Genomic DNA, 19202 nt, shown 5'->3' on the forward strand with positions numbered 1-19202 from the left:
AAAAAATCATATAAAGAGTAAAATATGCTTTAGGGTTTGAATGACAAGAGCAGAACTACCCAAAGATTTATTTTTTTATGTGTGCGGAGACAATATTTAATAAATGATTTATCTTACCCATGAATTTAACTGGTAAACATTCTGAATGTAAATAGCCAACTTGATTTTTATGGCATGTATTACTTTTCATTGTTATAGCATAGCACTGGCTTCCAATGGCAATTAATGTTATGCTAATTTTAGGTGGTCAAGTATGGTTATAATTTAAAATAATACACACATTTGTAAGGTATTTTGACAGATGACTGTAACTTATTATTATGCTCAACAATAGTTTCCATGCACAAATAAAAAGAATAGTGGAAATAGTTCTGCAGTGGAAATCTGGCAGACTTAGTCCCCAGTTTGAAGTCTGCTCTTTCATGACCGTGGCAAACTGGTTCAGTATCTCAATGTCTCAATACTCTGTAGAATCAGAGAGACTTCCAAGTGATTTCCTGAACCTGCCAAACTTTTCTGCTCTCTCTGCTGCTCTTTCGCCAAATTACATGTCAAAATTACCATCTCACCTCATCTCCCATTTACCTGGCTATTGTCCACTTTCTCCATGAAGCCTTCCCTGACCAAACTTGTGTTAGTTTAGTGGTTCCTAGTACTACCATAGTCTCCATACCAATTCAATCATATTGGTCAGACTGACTATGACATACATAACTGTACAGAGAAACAACACGCACTTGGGAGGATAAGGATGGATAAAAGTAATCCATCTACGTGTTTCATCATCCCAGCTCATACTTCCTCTGCTTAGAATGCTGAAAGAAACCAGGAAGGACATGTGATTTTATCATGTATTTAGTTGTTGTTGGGGCTTTTTGTTTGTTTTTGTTTTGGCAGATGATTAGCATTAGTTATCAATGTTAAGGTGGTAGTATTTGAGACATGAAGAAAAAAACAAAAGTACGTTTTGAGTCTCTTCATTTGCATTTGTTGGCGGCCATGGATACACTCTGAGTTTTCCTGGTGGCAAGCCAATGACATTGGCCATGATCAAACCAGAATCTAGGGAGAGAATATCAGTAGGGAATTTAAGAATAGGGCTTGTTTTTTGTTTTTCCTTCTGCTACCTTTTTTGACTTTTTTTTTTTTTTTCCATTTTGAGGAAACCATAAGCAAAGTATTCAAATAGCTCCTTAGAGACTAGAAGTCATGACCAGAAGCTGCAGTGGGCATGTATATAAAGGCGTTCTGCCAAAGGTGAGAGGGCAACAGTCTTGGATTAAAAAGTACAGATATTCTTTAGGGACAGAAACGTGGTGAGGGAATGACTTGAAATCTAAGTTTCTATCCAGTTGGGGTGAATTAAAGAAACCACTCAGAACAGTCTCTTGTTACATTTGTAGAGATTATGATTTATAAAGACATATATTTACCTTCATTTAGATTTTTTTTCATTTATTTTTCTAATATATAACCCTACTTTCTGCCAGTTTATTCATTCATAACTCTGCCCTGAATATAATATAGTTATTAAAAAGAAACAATTATTTACTAAAAAATATTTTAATGTTATTGAGAACTTGAAATATTCACTTAAATTTTCCCCATATGAACGTATTCAACTCCCTTTCATTCAATCAGCACTGACTTTAATTCACAGAATTTATGATGAAGATATATACTCACAAAGGTTTTATTTTTTATGAAATAAAGTTTAGAAATAAAATATCAGTGGTTGTAAACTTTGTACTTTTATTTGCTGAAAAATGTAACATAGGACAAAAAAAGTGTAGAGTGAAAATTTTGTTGATTATAAAATATCCTATTAGTGTTTTTTAGTTTAAATAGAAGTTAGTAGGTCCTTAACTTGAAAAATATCCCTAAAAAGATCCCAGCAAAGTTAGCACTTTCAAAGCAAATTGTCAAGGGCTGGCCAGTTAGCTCAGTTGGTTAGAGCACCACCTTATAATACCAAACTCCAAGGTTCAGAACCTCATACTGGCAAACTGCCAAAACAAAACAGAACAAAGCAAAATTAAAAAATCAAAGCAAAGTGTCAAAAGGTAATGACAAATCAGAGTGATTTTCTCCAAACACTGGTGACGCAGCTATGGGTCAGAAGGAAATGTTAAAAGACAAACAGACAAACAAACAAACAAACAAAAAACCCTCTCTCTCTGCATGTATGTATAAATGACAGTAGGATTGAAAATATAAAGGATCCTAAAGTTACTGAAGCTTTTACCAACTGAATGAGAACATTGCAATATTACATCAAGCGTAACTTATGAAAAGAGTCATATATAATTCTTTCCTGGCCAAAATGACATATGAAATTTTAAAAAAAAAAAATGTTTCCTGGATTTTCATTTGGCCAGTCACGAAACTGAATAATTTGGTGGCAAGATAAGTACTAAGTATCACTGGATGATCTGAAAGGCAAAGAATGTAAGTAACACAGCAATTCATTTTACTTAAAGATTCATTGTTTCAACAAGCTACTTCTTTCAAACCAGGTTGTAAATCCTTGTATTCTTCAGACAGTTACTTAAAACCGCTTTAAATATAGTATTAGTAATCACACTGGGGGAAAACTTGGCTAAACTTACAGAATTATTGCACCTGAGATGTGAGCTTATATGCTACCAACATAAATTATGTTACTACAAGTAGTATTTGAAGACCAAGTCTAAACGTTATATGATTTCATTTTCACCAGTTTCTGAACATACAGAACGTAACTCAATAAAGAGCTTGTTTTACACTTAAATCTTTTTTTCAAATAGAATTATCACAAGTTAACATTTCAAATCTCAATTAGACTATAAATTTAATAAAAATGTGCTTGTCTTTCACCTTATCAAATAGTCTTCAATATTTATTCAATTCTTTAGTAACCTTTTACTCCATGCGATCTTAAGTCAACTGAATTTAAGTTAACTGGAATTAAAATTCTATATAAAATTAGGAAATTACATGGAAAATTCTCTGATTTGCCAGCATCTTTTTTTTTTCCTTTGAAGCCTTGTAGTTTTATGAGTATTGCTACCAATTTGAGTGTTTTATAGCTAAATTTGTCTTCAAGAGAACAGGCATTAAACATTGTGTGACATGTAATTAACAAAGAAACAAAGAAGGAGCAATGGTCTAAAAATGGCCATCTTTTTGCTGGAGTCTTGTCTTAACCCATCCGCAGAGAGCATGTGTGGTCATAAAATAACCACATTAATACATTCTTTTCCTGTTAGAGTAAGCTGCACCAAGCTTGCCAAATTCCAACTCAGGTAGCTTCATTTTTCCAGCCCACATTCCTGATGCTTTTTCAACTGGGTGAATTATTTTTACTTCCCCTCTTTTAAAAGTTTCTGGCTCACATAGGTTATCGAGTTTCTATCCCAGTGGCTGCTGCATTTCCACAGTGAGCGAATGATCTCTCCAAGGTACTTTGGGATGAAAGTGAGTGGATAAATGTGAAGAATTATATTTTTATTTCTTCTCTTTGGAAGGATTATTCTATAAGTTGTGTGTTTAGCTTGGAGGTCTCTTTGATTCGATTTCTCTTCTGAATAAGTGAAATAGCCACCCAGATGGCAAGCACTTCACATTTTAGCATAGTGTAATTCGATTTGGAAGTTCAACAGAAGTCACTTGGAAATATCCCTCCAGAAACATTTCCTCCTTTAAAATTTTTGGTTTTAAATTCCTGCCTTCATGCACCAGCAAGCTCCAGGTATGCTGAGTGTTGAGTGGCAGAGTGGCTTTAGAAATTATTTTTAACCATTTAAATGAAATGTTAAAAATAATTGGTCTTCTTTTCTAATATTCTTAGGATTTCACTATAGAAGCAATTCATACTGAGTAATTTTCAATTTCCAATACCCTTTATAGTATTACGATAAACAATATTCCTAAATTTATTTTTTATATATATGTTTACGAGCCTCAGTGAGCATTTCATACAATCAGTATTTATAGGAGGCCTATTCTGTGCAAGGTATTATATGGTAAAGAAAGATAAGAAAGTCTCTTATTACAGATATTTTAAAGTCTTATATCTATGAAGTTTCAAAAATCACTAAAGACTTTAGAAAAAGATTGTATGAGTCTATCAAATGTATGATTTTTAATTTACATCCTGCCAATTTCCTTGGAATTTCTAGCATTTATGGATCTGGCATTCACCAGAAGTGTCGTTCTCAAGGTTTTGATTCCTATTGACTTAGGCAATTCTATTCCCATTTTAAAAGTCTCCCTTCTTCATACTCTGTTTACACTCACACACATACACACACACACACAAAAAAAATGGGTTGGAAGAGGAACTCAAGCTATTTAAAATTTTTTTTAGAAATTTTTATTCTTTAAAATTATTACACTTCTTTATTCAAGCCTCTGTAGAACTTAATTACTATATGAAATTCTCATTTTACAGCCCTTTCAAATTATAAGTTGAAGTGAATCAAACATTTCCCATTAATTGGCGCTAACACAAGATTTTTTTCTTTGAAAATAAATATGTTTTTAGAAGCTTTACTTTTTCGGACCTGAGTACCAGGATTGGGATGGGGGAGTGCAGGGAGGAAGGCAAGGCTCATTAAAATCAACTGTCTGGAATAAGTTCAGAGAACATAGATTCCGAAGAATACACAGTAATATGTGTGTCAACTCTAAATCAAGCATAATATATCCTAATTAATCATCAGAGAGGGATTTTTAAACAATTTTTTTAGATTATGAAATCTCTACGTTTCATTTTACACTTTCATTTTCTGCAAGGAAGATGACCTAATATTAGCATATAACTCTAAACACTGCAAATGTAATAATAGAACCCTGTACATCTGTACCAACCAATCTATATCAGATCCTCTCCACACTGAGGAAGCAGAATCACTCTTATTAGCACCTGTGTTAGGTGTCAGGGATTGCTCTCTTCAACTTTATACTTAGGAACTCATCCATCTGTCCATGCTATCACAGTGCTGAAGTACTTTGACAAGCGGGACATTTTCAACACCAAATAATGTAAAAGGAGAAAGAAAAAGCACTTTGTTGCATCTTAAGTGAGATTCTAGCGTAGCTCATCTAATTAAATTGAACAAATTGAAATCTAGATCAGACTTTGTCAATCTCTTCCATTATCCTGATGTGTACATTTAGTGAAAGTTTGAGCTGGTCAGCCTCTATTGTTGACATTCTAGATTAAGAGGGATTTAGATTAATAGCTTTGGAGTTCTCAATTGAGATAGCTTTCTGTTGAATTCTGCTGTTAACAGAGAAAAATACCAAGAAAAGAATATTAAAATTTCCCTAAAGTAACAGAGTAATTGAAACACAAGGAATTAACATATTTTTAGGTAGTTTATCTGGCTAAAGTTTTATGAAGATTTATGTAATTGTGTGATTTTGTGAACAATACATGGTACCAAACAAAACGTCTTATATCAGGTATTCAGTACAATTTGTTGTTGTTGCTTTTTTTTTTCCAGGGTGAAACACACATACTTTGTAGCATCTGTGCTTATTTTAGAGTGCAATTGCTCAAGTTAGCATGACATGAAATTTAATATCATTGCTCCCAGCACCAGTAAATAGATATGACAAGGCAAATTATATAAAGAAATGTTGAAAGAATGTAATTGAAGCTGAAAAATAAGTTTCAAAATCATTATGACTACAACCTGACATCTGCGGCGACAATAATTACCAATTAAAGTGGAGATGAAGGAAGAGGTGGGGTCAAAAGGACATCTGCCCCTTCCTCGCTCAGATCTGTGAGATTCCAGGTGAAACAGAGGATCCTTGAAAGAAAACCAGAAAAGCCACTGTGAATGTACCAACTTTAATAAAAATGTAATTGCTCACATAAAACATATTAAACCTTGATTGTTTACAAAACACCTATTCTAAATAGGGCAACAGTACATCAAGTTATTTAGGGACAAACTAGGTTTTCTAAATAAGTACATGGGTTTTGCAGGCAAATATGTGTTCTCTCACTCCTCTCAAAAAGTATGCAGGTGATGCAATGAAAGAAATTAGCAGTTTTTGTCACTTGATCAGACAGTATTTGTTATTTTAAGAGTTGTCAGTTAAATATCCCAAAGGAAATGAAACTTGCTGGAAAAGGGTTATTAAAAAGGAGATTCAATGAAAAAAGATAATTGGGATTTTATTCCAGGAAAGCCACTATTGACATTTTGAATACTTTGGAAAAGAATAATGATAAAATTCGCTATCAATAATCTGGAGTATTTATTTCCAATCATTTATATTATTCATCACATAGTCTTTGTATAAATAGCCAACATTTAATAATTTAGAGAATGATTAATGCATAATTACTCCAATGTACTTATATATGTATCAACAAATGTCATATTTATACAGTAATTCAATTTTAATGTCTTGCTTCACAAATAAGATATTGAAAATAAATATTTCCCCAAAATACACTACTGGCTTCTATTTCAAGAACTTTTCTCTGAATGTCCCCAGATTTCAAAATTCTCATATATTAGAATTAATCATTAATCTCCATTAATTGTGGTATAAATGCTTTGGGTAAAAGTAGCGTAGAAAAGTAACAATAAAAATCACTATTGAAAATTTTGTATAAATAATACTAATTTTCGGGCCAGCCCCGTGGCTCACTCGGGAGAGTGCAGCGCTGGTAGCGCCAAGGCCGCGGGTTCGGATCCTATATAGGGATGGCCGGTGCGCTCACTGGCTGAGCATCGTGCAGACCATACCATGCCGAGGGTTACGACCCCCTTACCAGTCAGAAAAAAAACAAAACAAAACTAATTTTCAATAGAGTATTGCTGATACTGCCCACCGTGGGCATCTATGAGCAATCTGCCTTATCTGTGAATCATGAACCTATTACCAATCCTAAAGTCCTAAGTAAACTGTGGAAGTTGAGTGCACTTCTCTAGAACTTGATCTTGACTGTGCTAGTCACCTCATTTACTCCACATTTTCTGTTCTCTCTTTGTCCTGCCATTCTTATTTAATACATTTTCCTGCTTCTCTCTGTGATATACTAAAATCACCACTTCAATCCTACTATTTCAAAATCTTTCCAGTAAACACTGAGTTTACCCAACCCTTATTACTCTATGGTCTCATCCTTGGATTTGAAACATACCGTGTAGCACAAATATGGCTTCCTGACCTATAGGTATGTCTAAACTGATATTTTAAGCCAAAAAAGTTTTACCTTTTAGTTATTATACACAAATTAGGAGAAAGCATGAATGGCAGTAAGTACCTTGAGACATGTCTGTGTTTACTTCCCACAGATGACAATTTACCATGACATGTGAAAAAATTTCTCCAAATGAGAAAGAATTATAGGTTGCCCAACTAATACTTATGCTGAAGGAGTTTTGCTGAAATTTGCAAAACAGACCCATAGCATTATATAGTGGAGGAAGTGATCAAGTGTATAAATAAAATAATTGTTTGTCCCTTGAGTGACTGCCACTTGGTAAGATATTTGAAAAAATAGTAAATAGGGCATATACATTATGTTTGTTCCAATAGAGCAAAATGTCAAAGTCATAGAAAACTGATGAAAAAAAACAGCAAGTGGTTTTCTTAAATCAAGATTTTCTATAGCTTAAAAATTCTGTGATACTCAACTTTCGATCTAATGACTGATGGGGTTGTATAATCTAACGGGTATAATTAAACACCTTAAATTCTAAAATTAAAACTGCAAGAACAAAACAAATGCATTGGTTATTTATTGGAGGAAGTATGATGCATTCATTTACATTTAAACTGTCAAGAGGGTAATACCCAGAAGAAGACAAAAACTGAAAGATTTCTAAGATCAAGAGAGTCCCAGAGTTTGTAGAACTTCAGAGTGAGATAAAGGAAATGTAATCTAAACTTCTTAGAAAAGTCATGGGTTTTCATAAGTAGAAATCATAATCTAGGCTCCTGAGACTATCACTGATTTGAGAATTTCAGCATATGTCTGAGGTATCAATTATCTGACATATCAGTGTGTTTAACTTTCAAGAGAAGTTGATTGAGTCAATAAGAAACTATATTCACCAAGAAACCTGTAACTCTAACATTTTGAAAACAATTAAGTGGAACCCAGAATCATCCTGGAATTTTTAGTTATGTATGACAGTTCTGCACAGTAAGTAAATCCATCTAAGTCTGTAAAAGGACATACACTTTTATGAAACCTCAAATTTGACACTGAGAATACATGAGCATTGAATATTGAATACTCATTATTATCAGGTCAAAACTAAGATGTACCTTACTGAAATTTTCTCACCTTTATCAGTAAGACTTCAAATGCCTGTCTCTTAATTAATGGCTAAAACTAGTTCAAGTAATCCTTTAAAAGTAACAAACAAGTTAAACTTTTTTGTGTGTCTTTTTGCATCACTATTAAAATCCATATTTTTTAATATCTTGAAGGCTAGACACATCTATCTTTTTAATTTTAAAAATGCATGTGTTCTGCAGTTTCTAATTTTTCAGTCTACTAATGATTTTAAAAAAAGATAAACTATTAGAACATCCCTGCTTTAGATAAGTACCATTCTTTTTATGTACAAAGAGAAGAGAGAGGTCCAGATATTTAGAGGATGCTTTCACTTCATCCGTACATGATAACACATGGTTAATAATGTTCTAGGAGTAGAATAATGCAAAAATGGAAGAAAATGTCAAATTAGATTGTAAATTGGGATACTTCTTAAATTTGAAGAACATTTTAATGTGTATCTCAAAGAATAGAATATTTGTAACAAAATAATGAAGAGTTGCCTTGCACACATGAAAGATCTATAATTCCTCTGTCACATCACTTTACACAGGTATTCATTGACCCCGTTCCCAAACTTGATTGATTGCTAGATGAACATTTAAATTACTTCTTTATGATTCTGTTTCATAGAACACAAAGCTCCATGTTCCTTTTTATTAATCAGAACATGTCATGTCATAAATAGTTGCTGTCAATCTTTACTGAATTATGGTATGACTTTAGAAACAGTAATATTTTATCTCTGCTTTTTGCTTTATTTTTGAGTTACTAAATTAAGTAAACTTGTAACAATAATATGTTGGGCAATTTTTATAATAAAGGCTATTATGATGTTTTTACTATAGTAACATTTGGTAGTTAAATCTAGTAATGGGATGACATTTTTCATGAGTGACTTGAGATTCCAAGTATGGCTTGATCATATGCAAATTTATCTTCAGTTATTATTTTGAGACCAGCCTCATTTGTTGATGCAAGTAACAGCTTCATCGCAACTATTCTGTTGCCTGTGAGAAATGTGTGAGTGGCCTAAATAAATTTTATTTAAGCACTTTATGTACAATCATAACCTTAAAGCATATTTAGTTGACAGTTTAGAACAGTTAAACAAAAGAAGTCAATACCAGAATAAATAAGTTAAAATTATTTTTCATTTAGTAAATCAATACTTTATGATATTGTTTTAAAAATCTGTCTATGGTTAAGGCCAATAAAACCTTGAAAGAGTTTGCCTCTTTTATGAACATACTGCAAAATCCCAATTTTAACCCATTGGTCTTTGTTAATAACAAAGATAACATCTCCATTGAATGAATCACGATGTGAACAAGTTCAGAAAGGTCATTTCTACTGGAGATAATTTGAACACTAAAACCACATTTTGACTCTATTTTATTGCTCCTCTCAAACCTTTCCACCATGCCTTCTGAGATCCTTATTTTGTGGTAAATAAATCCCTAAGACCACAATGAACTTGCAACAGGTTTTCAAAACCTCTTTGCCTTAATAGAATCATAGTTCCCATAATAGGCTGAAAAATGGAGCTTCAGAGATGTCCTTCCATAGTTCCTGGAACCTGTGAATATGTTACCTTACCTGGCAAAGGAAGTTTGCAAATGTGATTTAGATGGCGAGGCTACCCTGATTTATCCAGACAAGCCCAATATAATCACATGGGTTCGTAAACGAGAGAAGATGTGGTGATGCAAGTAGAGAACCAACCAGAGATTATGCAATGTGAGGAAAACTAGGCCCACCAATGCTTGCTTTGAAGGTGGAGGAATGGGGCCATGACTAAGAATGTGGGTGGTCTCTTGAAGCTGGAAGACACAAGGAAATGGATTCTCCCACTAGAGCCTCCTGAGGGAACACAGTCCTGTTGACACCTTGATTTTAGCTTAGTAAGACTCACTTCAGAATTTTCACCTATAGAACTACGAGATAAAAATTTATGTTGTTTTAAGCCACTAAGTTTGTGGTAATTTGTTATATAGCAGTCATAGAAAACTGATTTAGCTCCCATGAAGATATTGCTTTCTGCCTAAATCCTTTTGTCCTTTCAAATGGTCACTCCCTTTTTCCTCATGCGCTATATTCCAGGAGGCAACATTAATATTATCACACATGCAAATTCCAAAGTACAATACCATAACCCATTCTTAGCAAGACTCCTGCCACCCATCTATGCAGTCCTTTAAGCATCTTTGTTGCCTTCGCCCACTGACATCTATAGCTTCCACCCTCATAATCACAGCTTCACAGGATTCTTCCATATCCTAAAACCACCCTTATGCCAGATAATTTCCATGCTCATGTGCCTTTCTCACAATCTGACTTCATGGATCTTAGCTCCTCAGCGGCAGGATCTTCAGGGCCACTACCCTTCAGGCACAAAACTAATGCACACCATGGACCTTGTCATCCAGTGAGACTGCTTGAATGTTCTACTGACTAGCTCACCACTCACCCTCCCAGCTCCTCTATGTGATTACTCATAGCACTGTGAATATTCTTTGACCTCTTATAGGCCTCCAGAGTTAGGACCCTTTTATTTTTTTCAAAGTACAACTTTTCCTTCCCTTCTTTCCCCCCTTAGTCAGCCCTCACCTCCTTTGACCATTATTCTTTCATCCATCTCTCTGCCTTCTCCATTCCTAAACCTAGGTTACTAATAAGTCCTAGGGAATACAATTAAAAAATATAAAACCATTGCTGACAATCAGCTCTTAAAATTGTCAACTAATTTATATGTTTATTCAGTTATATGCTTTTATAATTACGTTGAGCAATGATTTACTCAAACACTCTAATTTACAGCTTCTCTGATCACACTCATCAAACAACCTCACACCTTATGTTTAATGCAGAAAACAGATTTCTTTCATTTATGCAATTGTTCAAAAAAAATTCAATATTTTGTGTAGGCCAGGACCTGAGCCCGGAACTAGAAACCCAGTAATACACAAAACAAAGCCCTAAACCTCATAGCGCTACTGGTCTTATAAAATTACCCAAAATGCACTTTTCTCTCCTATTTTCACTGTTTCTTTCTGAAATACTTGACACTGTTGCATGCTCCCTGGTGCTTATTTATTTAGCTCCTTTGCCACTTATCACTTTGATTTTAACACTAGACTCCTGAGCAGTCTCCAAGGTCGGAACCAGCAATTTTCTACTCTGCTGCCAAAGTGATCTTTCTAAAATGTGAATGTCCTTTTTTCCTCCCTGCTTAAACTCTCTCATTGGTTTCCAATAGCCTCCAGAATGAAGTCTGAAGTTCGTAGGCTTTCATATGAGGGACTTTATACTTAGGCACTTCATCTCTAAACTGCTGCTCTCACAGTCTGTACCAGTCATTCTGAATTTCTTGCAGGTATCTGAATATCACTTGCTTGGGCTCATCGATGTGTTTAGGATAATAATGTACATATAATATAAAAAAATAAGCACAGACTTTTATCACCTCAAGTAATCCTGATCTGGCCCTTTTGCCTGTCCTAGTATTCATTACTTTCCCTTTTCTTGTTCTTCCATAGCATTCTATGAATTCCTCTTTTCTTCCATTTGCTGCCCTGTATTATAATTGCCTGTTTTTTTGTCTTTCTTCCCTACTGGTTTGTGGGGTTTCCTTGAGGAAATTGTCCATGTGGCATTTACCTTTGTATTCCCTGTATCAAATAAAATACCCAGCACAGAATAAATGTTTAATAAATGTTTGTTGTTTGAATAAATACTATTTTTCCAGAAACAAGTTGCTTTCTTATCCCTTTTCTTGTGTGATCCTTGCCTATTATAGATCCAAAATGACTCACAAAACATAGTTTCAGATAGTATGTTGATTTGAAACTAGACCATCTGTACAAATTATTAGGCTATATCGTACATGCTTTCTTGTGGCTGCCTATATAACAACATTACAGTTCTAATTTTTAAAATATTTTGATTGCCATTGGCTCTAGTAAAACTGATTAGATTGCTAAAACAACTAAAAGAAGTATAGATGTTTTCTTAACTTGCCAGCCATTCAATGAAGTTGATATATTTTTATATATACTTCATAATTTGTGATGAACTCTTGCCAGGATTAATATATTAAAGTTTCAGATGAATATAATATAACTTAGTATCTCATGGCAATTATTAAAAAATAAAATGAAAGAATTATGAGGATAATTTTTTTTTCTTCCCAGAAACCTTGTTAATGACAGCATATAATTTGAAGATAATTTGGAGGTATAACACATAGGTACAATCATTTCTTACTTAAGGCTTTTTAAAAGTATTCTCTTGATACTATGTTGCTTGGTCATGAAACTTCAATACTTAATTGAGAGTAAAGAGAGTTTTTCATTTTTAGCAAATAACTGACTTGACAGTATATTTTAATAATTTAATTGAACTTCTTTTGCATGATTTTAGAGCAGATTCTTTTTTTACCTTGTGAAGCTACACATGACAGAAAGATACATTGATCTAATTTGTCTTAATTCCTTAGGACTCAATTTATTTTTGCAACTTTATACAACTGAGATGTGGAAATTTTTAAAAATCATGAAAAAAAGGAAGAGATTATACCACAGACTAGATAGTACTAATATGAGTATTACAGTGGAAAGGAGGCAGTTTGCAAACTTTTATTGCTTTGCTTTGCATAAATCAAGCAAACTTCAAAATTAACTATAAATTCAAGAATCAAGTATCTTACTATTTTGAGAGCTCATTGTGGTCTTAAATGCAGTGTTTAATGTAATGAACAATCCAATAAAATACTAAAAAGTGAGTAATATAATTTTCTTGCATGAAGTGGGATTCAGCAACCAAACCAACCAGAAAACTTGAGGCATGTTGACATTGTCAATGACCCCTAAGCAATCGCATTTATGGTTCAAGCAATGTGTAATATGTTGGTGTTTAACCCTATTGAGAAAGATGGGCACTACTTACACTGGCTTTCCATTATCTATGTTTTAACAGCTGGAATTTCTGCCTGAGTAGTGTGGTTTAAATTTACAAGGCATCTCTAGTATTAACATGTGGGCTGTACTTTTTGTTTCAATGTGATATGGATAAATTTTTCAATGGGTCCTTCTGTGCTTGAGAGTAAGAAGGATATCTAGTTTACTAATGTGAGCAGATAAACGTGCACATCAGAAAAAGGTCTCTAAAGTATATATAAAGATCCTTCCAGGAGAGTTTTCCTCTTTATGCCTTGAGAGAAATCATCAAAAACCAACAAAACTGCTGTAAATTATTTTCAACAGGTGTAAAGTCGTAGCCTATCAGGTGTGAAATGTGATGCCATTTAAATGAAATGAGAGTTTCGCATTAATAAATCAGCTTCATGAACTAACACTATTATGTGTTCCCTCAGTGCTACTGGGATATTTTGAAAGATGTCAGAAAGAAACTAGAATATTATGGATACTTTGTATTATAAATACTCTAGGGCAAATCAAATAATCATTTATTTTATTAGCTATTTTTAGTGGTTAGAGAAAAAGTAGTAAAATACACAAGGTTCATTACACAAACTTATGTCAACAATGGAAAACAAGCAAAGATAGAGTTTTGACACATTAATGTGTAAAATAAATAACCATAATATGCACTTTAATTCTTTATAATAGCTATCAAATGTGTATCAAAAATTAATTTTTTTTTTTTTTTTTAATTTTATTTTTTTTTAAATTTTATTTTGTCGATATACATTGTAGCTGATTATTGCTTCCCATCACCAAAACCTCCCTCCCTTCTCCCTCCCCCCCTCCCCCCCGACAATGTCCTTTCTGTTTGCTTGTTGTATCAACTTCAAATAATTGTGGTTGTTATATCTTCTTCCCCCCCCCGGTTTGTGTGTGTGTGTGTATGTGTGTGTGTGAATTTATATATTAATTTTTAGCTCCCTCCAATAAGTGAGAACATGTGGTATTTCTCTTTCTGTGCCTGACTTGTTTCACTTAATATAATTCTCTCAAGGTCCATCCATGTTGTTGCAAATGGCAGTATTTCATTCGTTTTTATAGCTGAGTAGTATTCCATTGTGTAGATGTACCACATTTTCCGTATCCACTCATCTGATGATGGGCATTTGGGCTGGTTCCAACTCTTGGCTATTGTAAAGAGTGCTGCGATGAACATTGGGGAACAGGTATACCTTCGACTTGATGATTTCCATTCCTCTGGGTATATTCCCAACAGTGGGATGGCTGGGTCGTATGGTAGATCTATTTGCAATTGTTTAAGGAACCTCCATACCATTTTCCATAGAGGCTGCACCATTTTGCTGTCCCACCAACAATGTATGAGAGTTCCTTTTTCTCCGCAGCCTCGCCAGCATTTATCGTTCAGAGTCTTTTGGATTTTAGCCATCCTAACTGGGGTTAGATGGTATCTCAATGTGGTTTTGATTTGCATTTCCCGGATGCTGAGTGATGTTGAGCATTTTTTCATATGTCTGTTGGCCATTTGGATATCTTCCTTAGAGAAATGCCTACTTAGCTCTTTTGCCCATTTTTTAATTGGGTTGCTTGTTTTCTTCTTGTAAAGTTGTTTGAGTTCCTTATATATTCTGGATATTAATCCTTTGTCAGATGTATATTTTGCAAATATTTTCTCCCACTCTGTTGGTTGTCTTTTACCTCTTTTAATTGTTTCTTTTGCTGTGCAGAAGCTTTTTAGTTTGATATAATCCCATTTGTTTATTTTTCCTTTGGTTGCCCGTGCTTTTGGGGTCATATTCATGAAGTCTGTGCCCAGTCCTATTTCCTGAAGTGTTTCTCCTATGTTTTCTTTAAGAAGTTTTATTGTCTCAGGGTGTATATTTAAATCCTTAATCCATTTTGAGTTGATTTTAGTATACGGTGAGAAGTATGGATCTAGTTTCATTCTCCTGCATATCGATATCCAGTTATCCCAGCACCACTTGCTGAAGAGGCAGTCCCTTCGCCACTGAATAGGCTTGGTGCCTTTGTCAAAGATCAGATGGCAGTAAGTGTGTGGGTTGATTTCTGGATTCTCTATTCTATTCCATTGGTCAGTGTGTCTGTTTTTATGCCAGTACCATACTGTTTTGGTTATTATAGCTTTGTAGTATAGCTTAAAGTCAGGTAGTGTTATGCCTCCAGCTTTATTTTTTTTGCTGAGCATTGCTTTGGCTATTCGTGGTCTTTTATTGTTCCATATAAATGTCTGAATAGTTTTTTCCATTTCTGAGAAAAATGTCTTTGGAATTTTGATGGGGATTGCAATACTTAGGAATTGAGTTAACCAAGGAGGTGAAAAATCTCTATAATGAGAACTACAAACCACTGCTGAGAGAAATTAGAGAGGATACAAGAAGATGGAAAGATATTCCATGCTCTTGGATTGGAAGAATCAACATAGTGAAAATGTCCATACTACCCAAAGTGATATACAAAAATTAATTTTGACTGTGATTCACTCTGACATTTTTTTCTTCTGCCAAGCATTAAAAATATTTACTAAAGAATATTTGAAACCTTTCCCAAAGACTGAATAAACCAGGATTAAAAATATAGAAAAAGGGAGTAAAATTGTTAGTAAGTATTTTGACTTGAAGACCAATATTTTGCATTTTAATTGCTTTATTTTTATATTTTTCTCTAAAAAAATAAGATGTTGTATTTGTATAATACTTATAATTTAGGAAATATTTTTGCATGTATTATTTTCAACCTTAAAATAAGCTTGTGAAGTAAGACAAGGTCAATAATATTGCTTACAAATATATATATATATAGTTTTACAGGTGAGAAATCAGAGCAGGGAGAGGCTTCACAAGTCTCCTACAGTGTGTTCTAATTTCTACTTCCATATTTATTTACAGGTTTACTTACTCTACCTAACACTGTTAATGGCGACGGGTGTCTGTGTTTGTGTTTCTGGGTGTGGCTGAGTATCCTTTTTAAGGTTCTTAATGTGTACTCGAAGTATTAGAATGTATATTGATCGTTTTCAAAGAACAGAATGTTTATTTTATTATCATTTCATTATTTATTTGTTAAATTACTTGTTCAAATGTTTATATTTCCTTTAATACCATTGGAATAGCTTGTGGATGCTAACAAACATTTTTTATAAAGCATTAAGCAGACAAATATCTATGGAAAATTTCTACCTCAATTGTCTTGTTCCCAACTTTTTCAATAAATATTTGCTTCAACCAGTATTTGAAGACAAAGTAACCTTTTCCCTTTCTTTATGTATCCCCTAATCATTACTTCAGGATTCCATTGTCTTTCTCACCCTAAGTGACCTCGCCTTATGCCATTATTACAACTCCCACACTCACCATCTTCAAACTCTTTTAAATTCCACACCGATAGATTCCACTCTGCTTACTGGTTGTGTATTCCTGGATGTTCTAAGAGTATTTGAAGCAAATAAGATGGACCTTCAAAAAGTTCATGGAAAAATAGAATTGGAAGATAATACGAATCTCTCCATAAACTTTTTGAAATAGCAGCATACCCCTCAAACTTTTCTGTTTTCCTGAATCATGCTTTTATTAAAAAACAGCATCATTTTTTTTGCTGCCTACTTCTTCCTCATCACCTTCTGAAATAAAGCTTGCCACTCACCTTCCCCCAAACCCTTCAGTTCTTCTGTTATAGAATAAAGTCTAACCTCTAGAATGGCATTTTAGGCTTTTCACAGTTTGACCTCGGGCTTTATCCCTCTTGACTCTTACTACCATGTTGTGAAAAGCTGAAACCATTTGGAGAGGTCATGCAGAGATTTTGTGGTTGAAAGGCCCAGTGCAGCATAGCCTTTGAATCATTACAGAATAATTTCCAGACATATGAGTGAAGAAGTCTTCAGATGATTCTAGCCTACAGCCATTTGAATATTCTCAGCTGATACCCTAGACATTGTGGGATCAGAAACAAGCCACCTCCAGCTGGCTCTGTCTGACTGACTGGCCCACAGAATCGATGATAATAAAAAATGGTTGTTTTACACAATTACATTTGAGTAGTTTATTACATAGCAATTGATAAATGGAACATAAATAGAAGGAAGATGGCTCAGAATTAGCCATTACTATTAATACAATTATTAATAATAAACCAAATAAATTATTACTCACTATCAAAATAGGAAAATAGAAATTTATAATAAATGTTCTCATAAATTACTACTGGGAATGTGAAATGGTATAACCTTGTGAAAATCAATTTAGCAACAAATGTCAAAGATCTCAAAAAGTATTTTCACCTACATATGCGCTGTCATTTCACTGGTAAGAATAACCAAAAAAAAAAAAAAAAAAGCGTGTGTGTGCGTGTGTGTGTGTGTGTGAAATTGACTTAGGTGTAGGAAACCAGCCAATCATATGTACTTTTTCAGACCATTAATTAATGCCATGATTTTGAAGATTAATTTGGGGAGCTTTATCAACTTCAAAGAGAGCTTGACCGTCTGGCCAAGAAATTCTCCTTCCTAGAATTTATTCTATGCTAAGATAAACATGCAAGGCTTTCACTGCCACATTGTTTGTAATAAGAAAAGAAAATCCAACATAAATGTCCATAGGCACGAATTGGTTAAATAAGTTATGGTACAGTCATAAATAAAATGCATAGCTTTTATTTTATATTTTCCAAAAATCACCTAAGAAAACAATAATATATTTGGGCAGAGTTTGAGGCTGGAGTTGAAGAGAGTGACTTGTGAAAATTTTGCTATTCATTTTATACCTTTCTGTGCATTTGGATCTTTGCATCGTGCATATATTGAGTTTTTGAACAATTAATTTTATGTACGTTAATTCTTTTCACCAGCTATTTCTTGTAAAAAAGATTTGATCATAAAAATGATCAATGCATACTATTTACAGTTACACATACATAAAAAGGGGAAATAACTGTACTATTTTAAAACAGAAGTGGATATTTAAACATGGCTGGATCTAAATTCTCATTTGTGCAGCAACGTACCTCTGCAAACAGGATCATACTAGTTCTGACCTCACATGTTTGCTGAGAGTATTGAAAGAGACAATCTGTGCAAAAATTGCCCTGTTCAAAGTAAGCAATTAAAAGAGAAAATGATTACCATTATTGAATAAATTAAAAATTGAAAGTAATACATATTTTGGGAGGTGTCTTAAAACTTACATAGTCACAAAGGGAATTGAGTACCTTATCGAGGTGTGTATTTCTAAGCATGTTGCTGGTGAGTCACTGTGTAAGCTACACATGGGCTGACTATTTACAATGCTGACTGTTGCTCCCATCTGAGATTTACTGACCCAAAATTTTTATCTCCATTTCTGACAAGCTCCCAATTAAATTTCTACAATAAAATAAAAGTACTACAGTCTTAATAATACTTTTCAATTAGTTTAGAAGCCTATTTGAAATTAGCGATTAGAGAAGTCTTTGTACTCTAAGTGTTCACAAAAATACCTATTTCATAAAAATATATATCTAAACACATGACTTATGTGTACTTTCTGCTTTTCTGCAAAAATCCTTTCAGAATTTTGAAAAATAATTACATTTTGAAGCTGATGATTTCCAAGACTTTTAGAGGTGTTGAATATGAACAGTTAATTGTTAAGTGAGGGTTCAAGGCAAGGACAATCATTCCAAAATCTAGAAAAAGTGAGAAAATGTAAAAGGATACAACATGGACAAAAAAGAATTTTAATTAAAATATAGCTCCAGAACCTTTATAAACATATCATGTTTATCAAAGCTAGATACAAGAACAGTTAAATATGTTTCAGTGATAAAGTATATTATGATCCCAGTATAGCCTTGTATTTTGGAAAAATTTAGAATTTAATTGAACATTTCATGACTTTTCTATTTCTATGCTTTATTTTTGTAGACAATCATTTATTAAGAAATTTATTAGAAAATATCTGCTTTTATAT

At 33.5% G+C, this 19202-nt stretch overlaps 1 protein-coding gene across 1 annotated transcript in view; it reads right to left on the reverse strand.

The window, feature by feature from the left end:
- Window positions 1-19202, reverse strand: part of SEMA3E (semaphorin 3E) — a 112662-nt gene that overhangs the window by 47968 nt on the left and 45492 nt on the right. Inside the window, exon 4 of the mRNA XM_063100791.1 lies at window positions 5708-5801. Coding sequence (XP_062956861.1) covers window positions 5708-5801 — 94 coding nt within the window. The remainder of the gene's footprint in view (window positions 1-5707; window positions 5802-19202) is intronic.

This window comes from Cynocephalus volans, chromosome 6 (assembly GCF_027409185.1).
Source record: "Cynocephalus volans isolate mCynVol1 chromosome 6, mCynVol1.pri, whole genome shotgun sequence".
NCBI classification, from domain to species: Eukaryota; Metazoa; Chordata; class Mammalia; order Dermoptera; family Cynocephalidae; genus Cynocephalus; species Cynocephalus volans.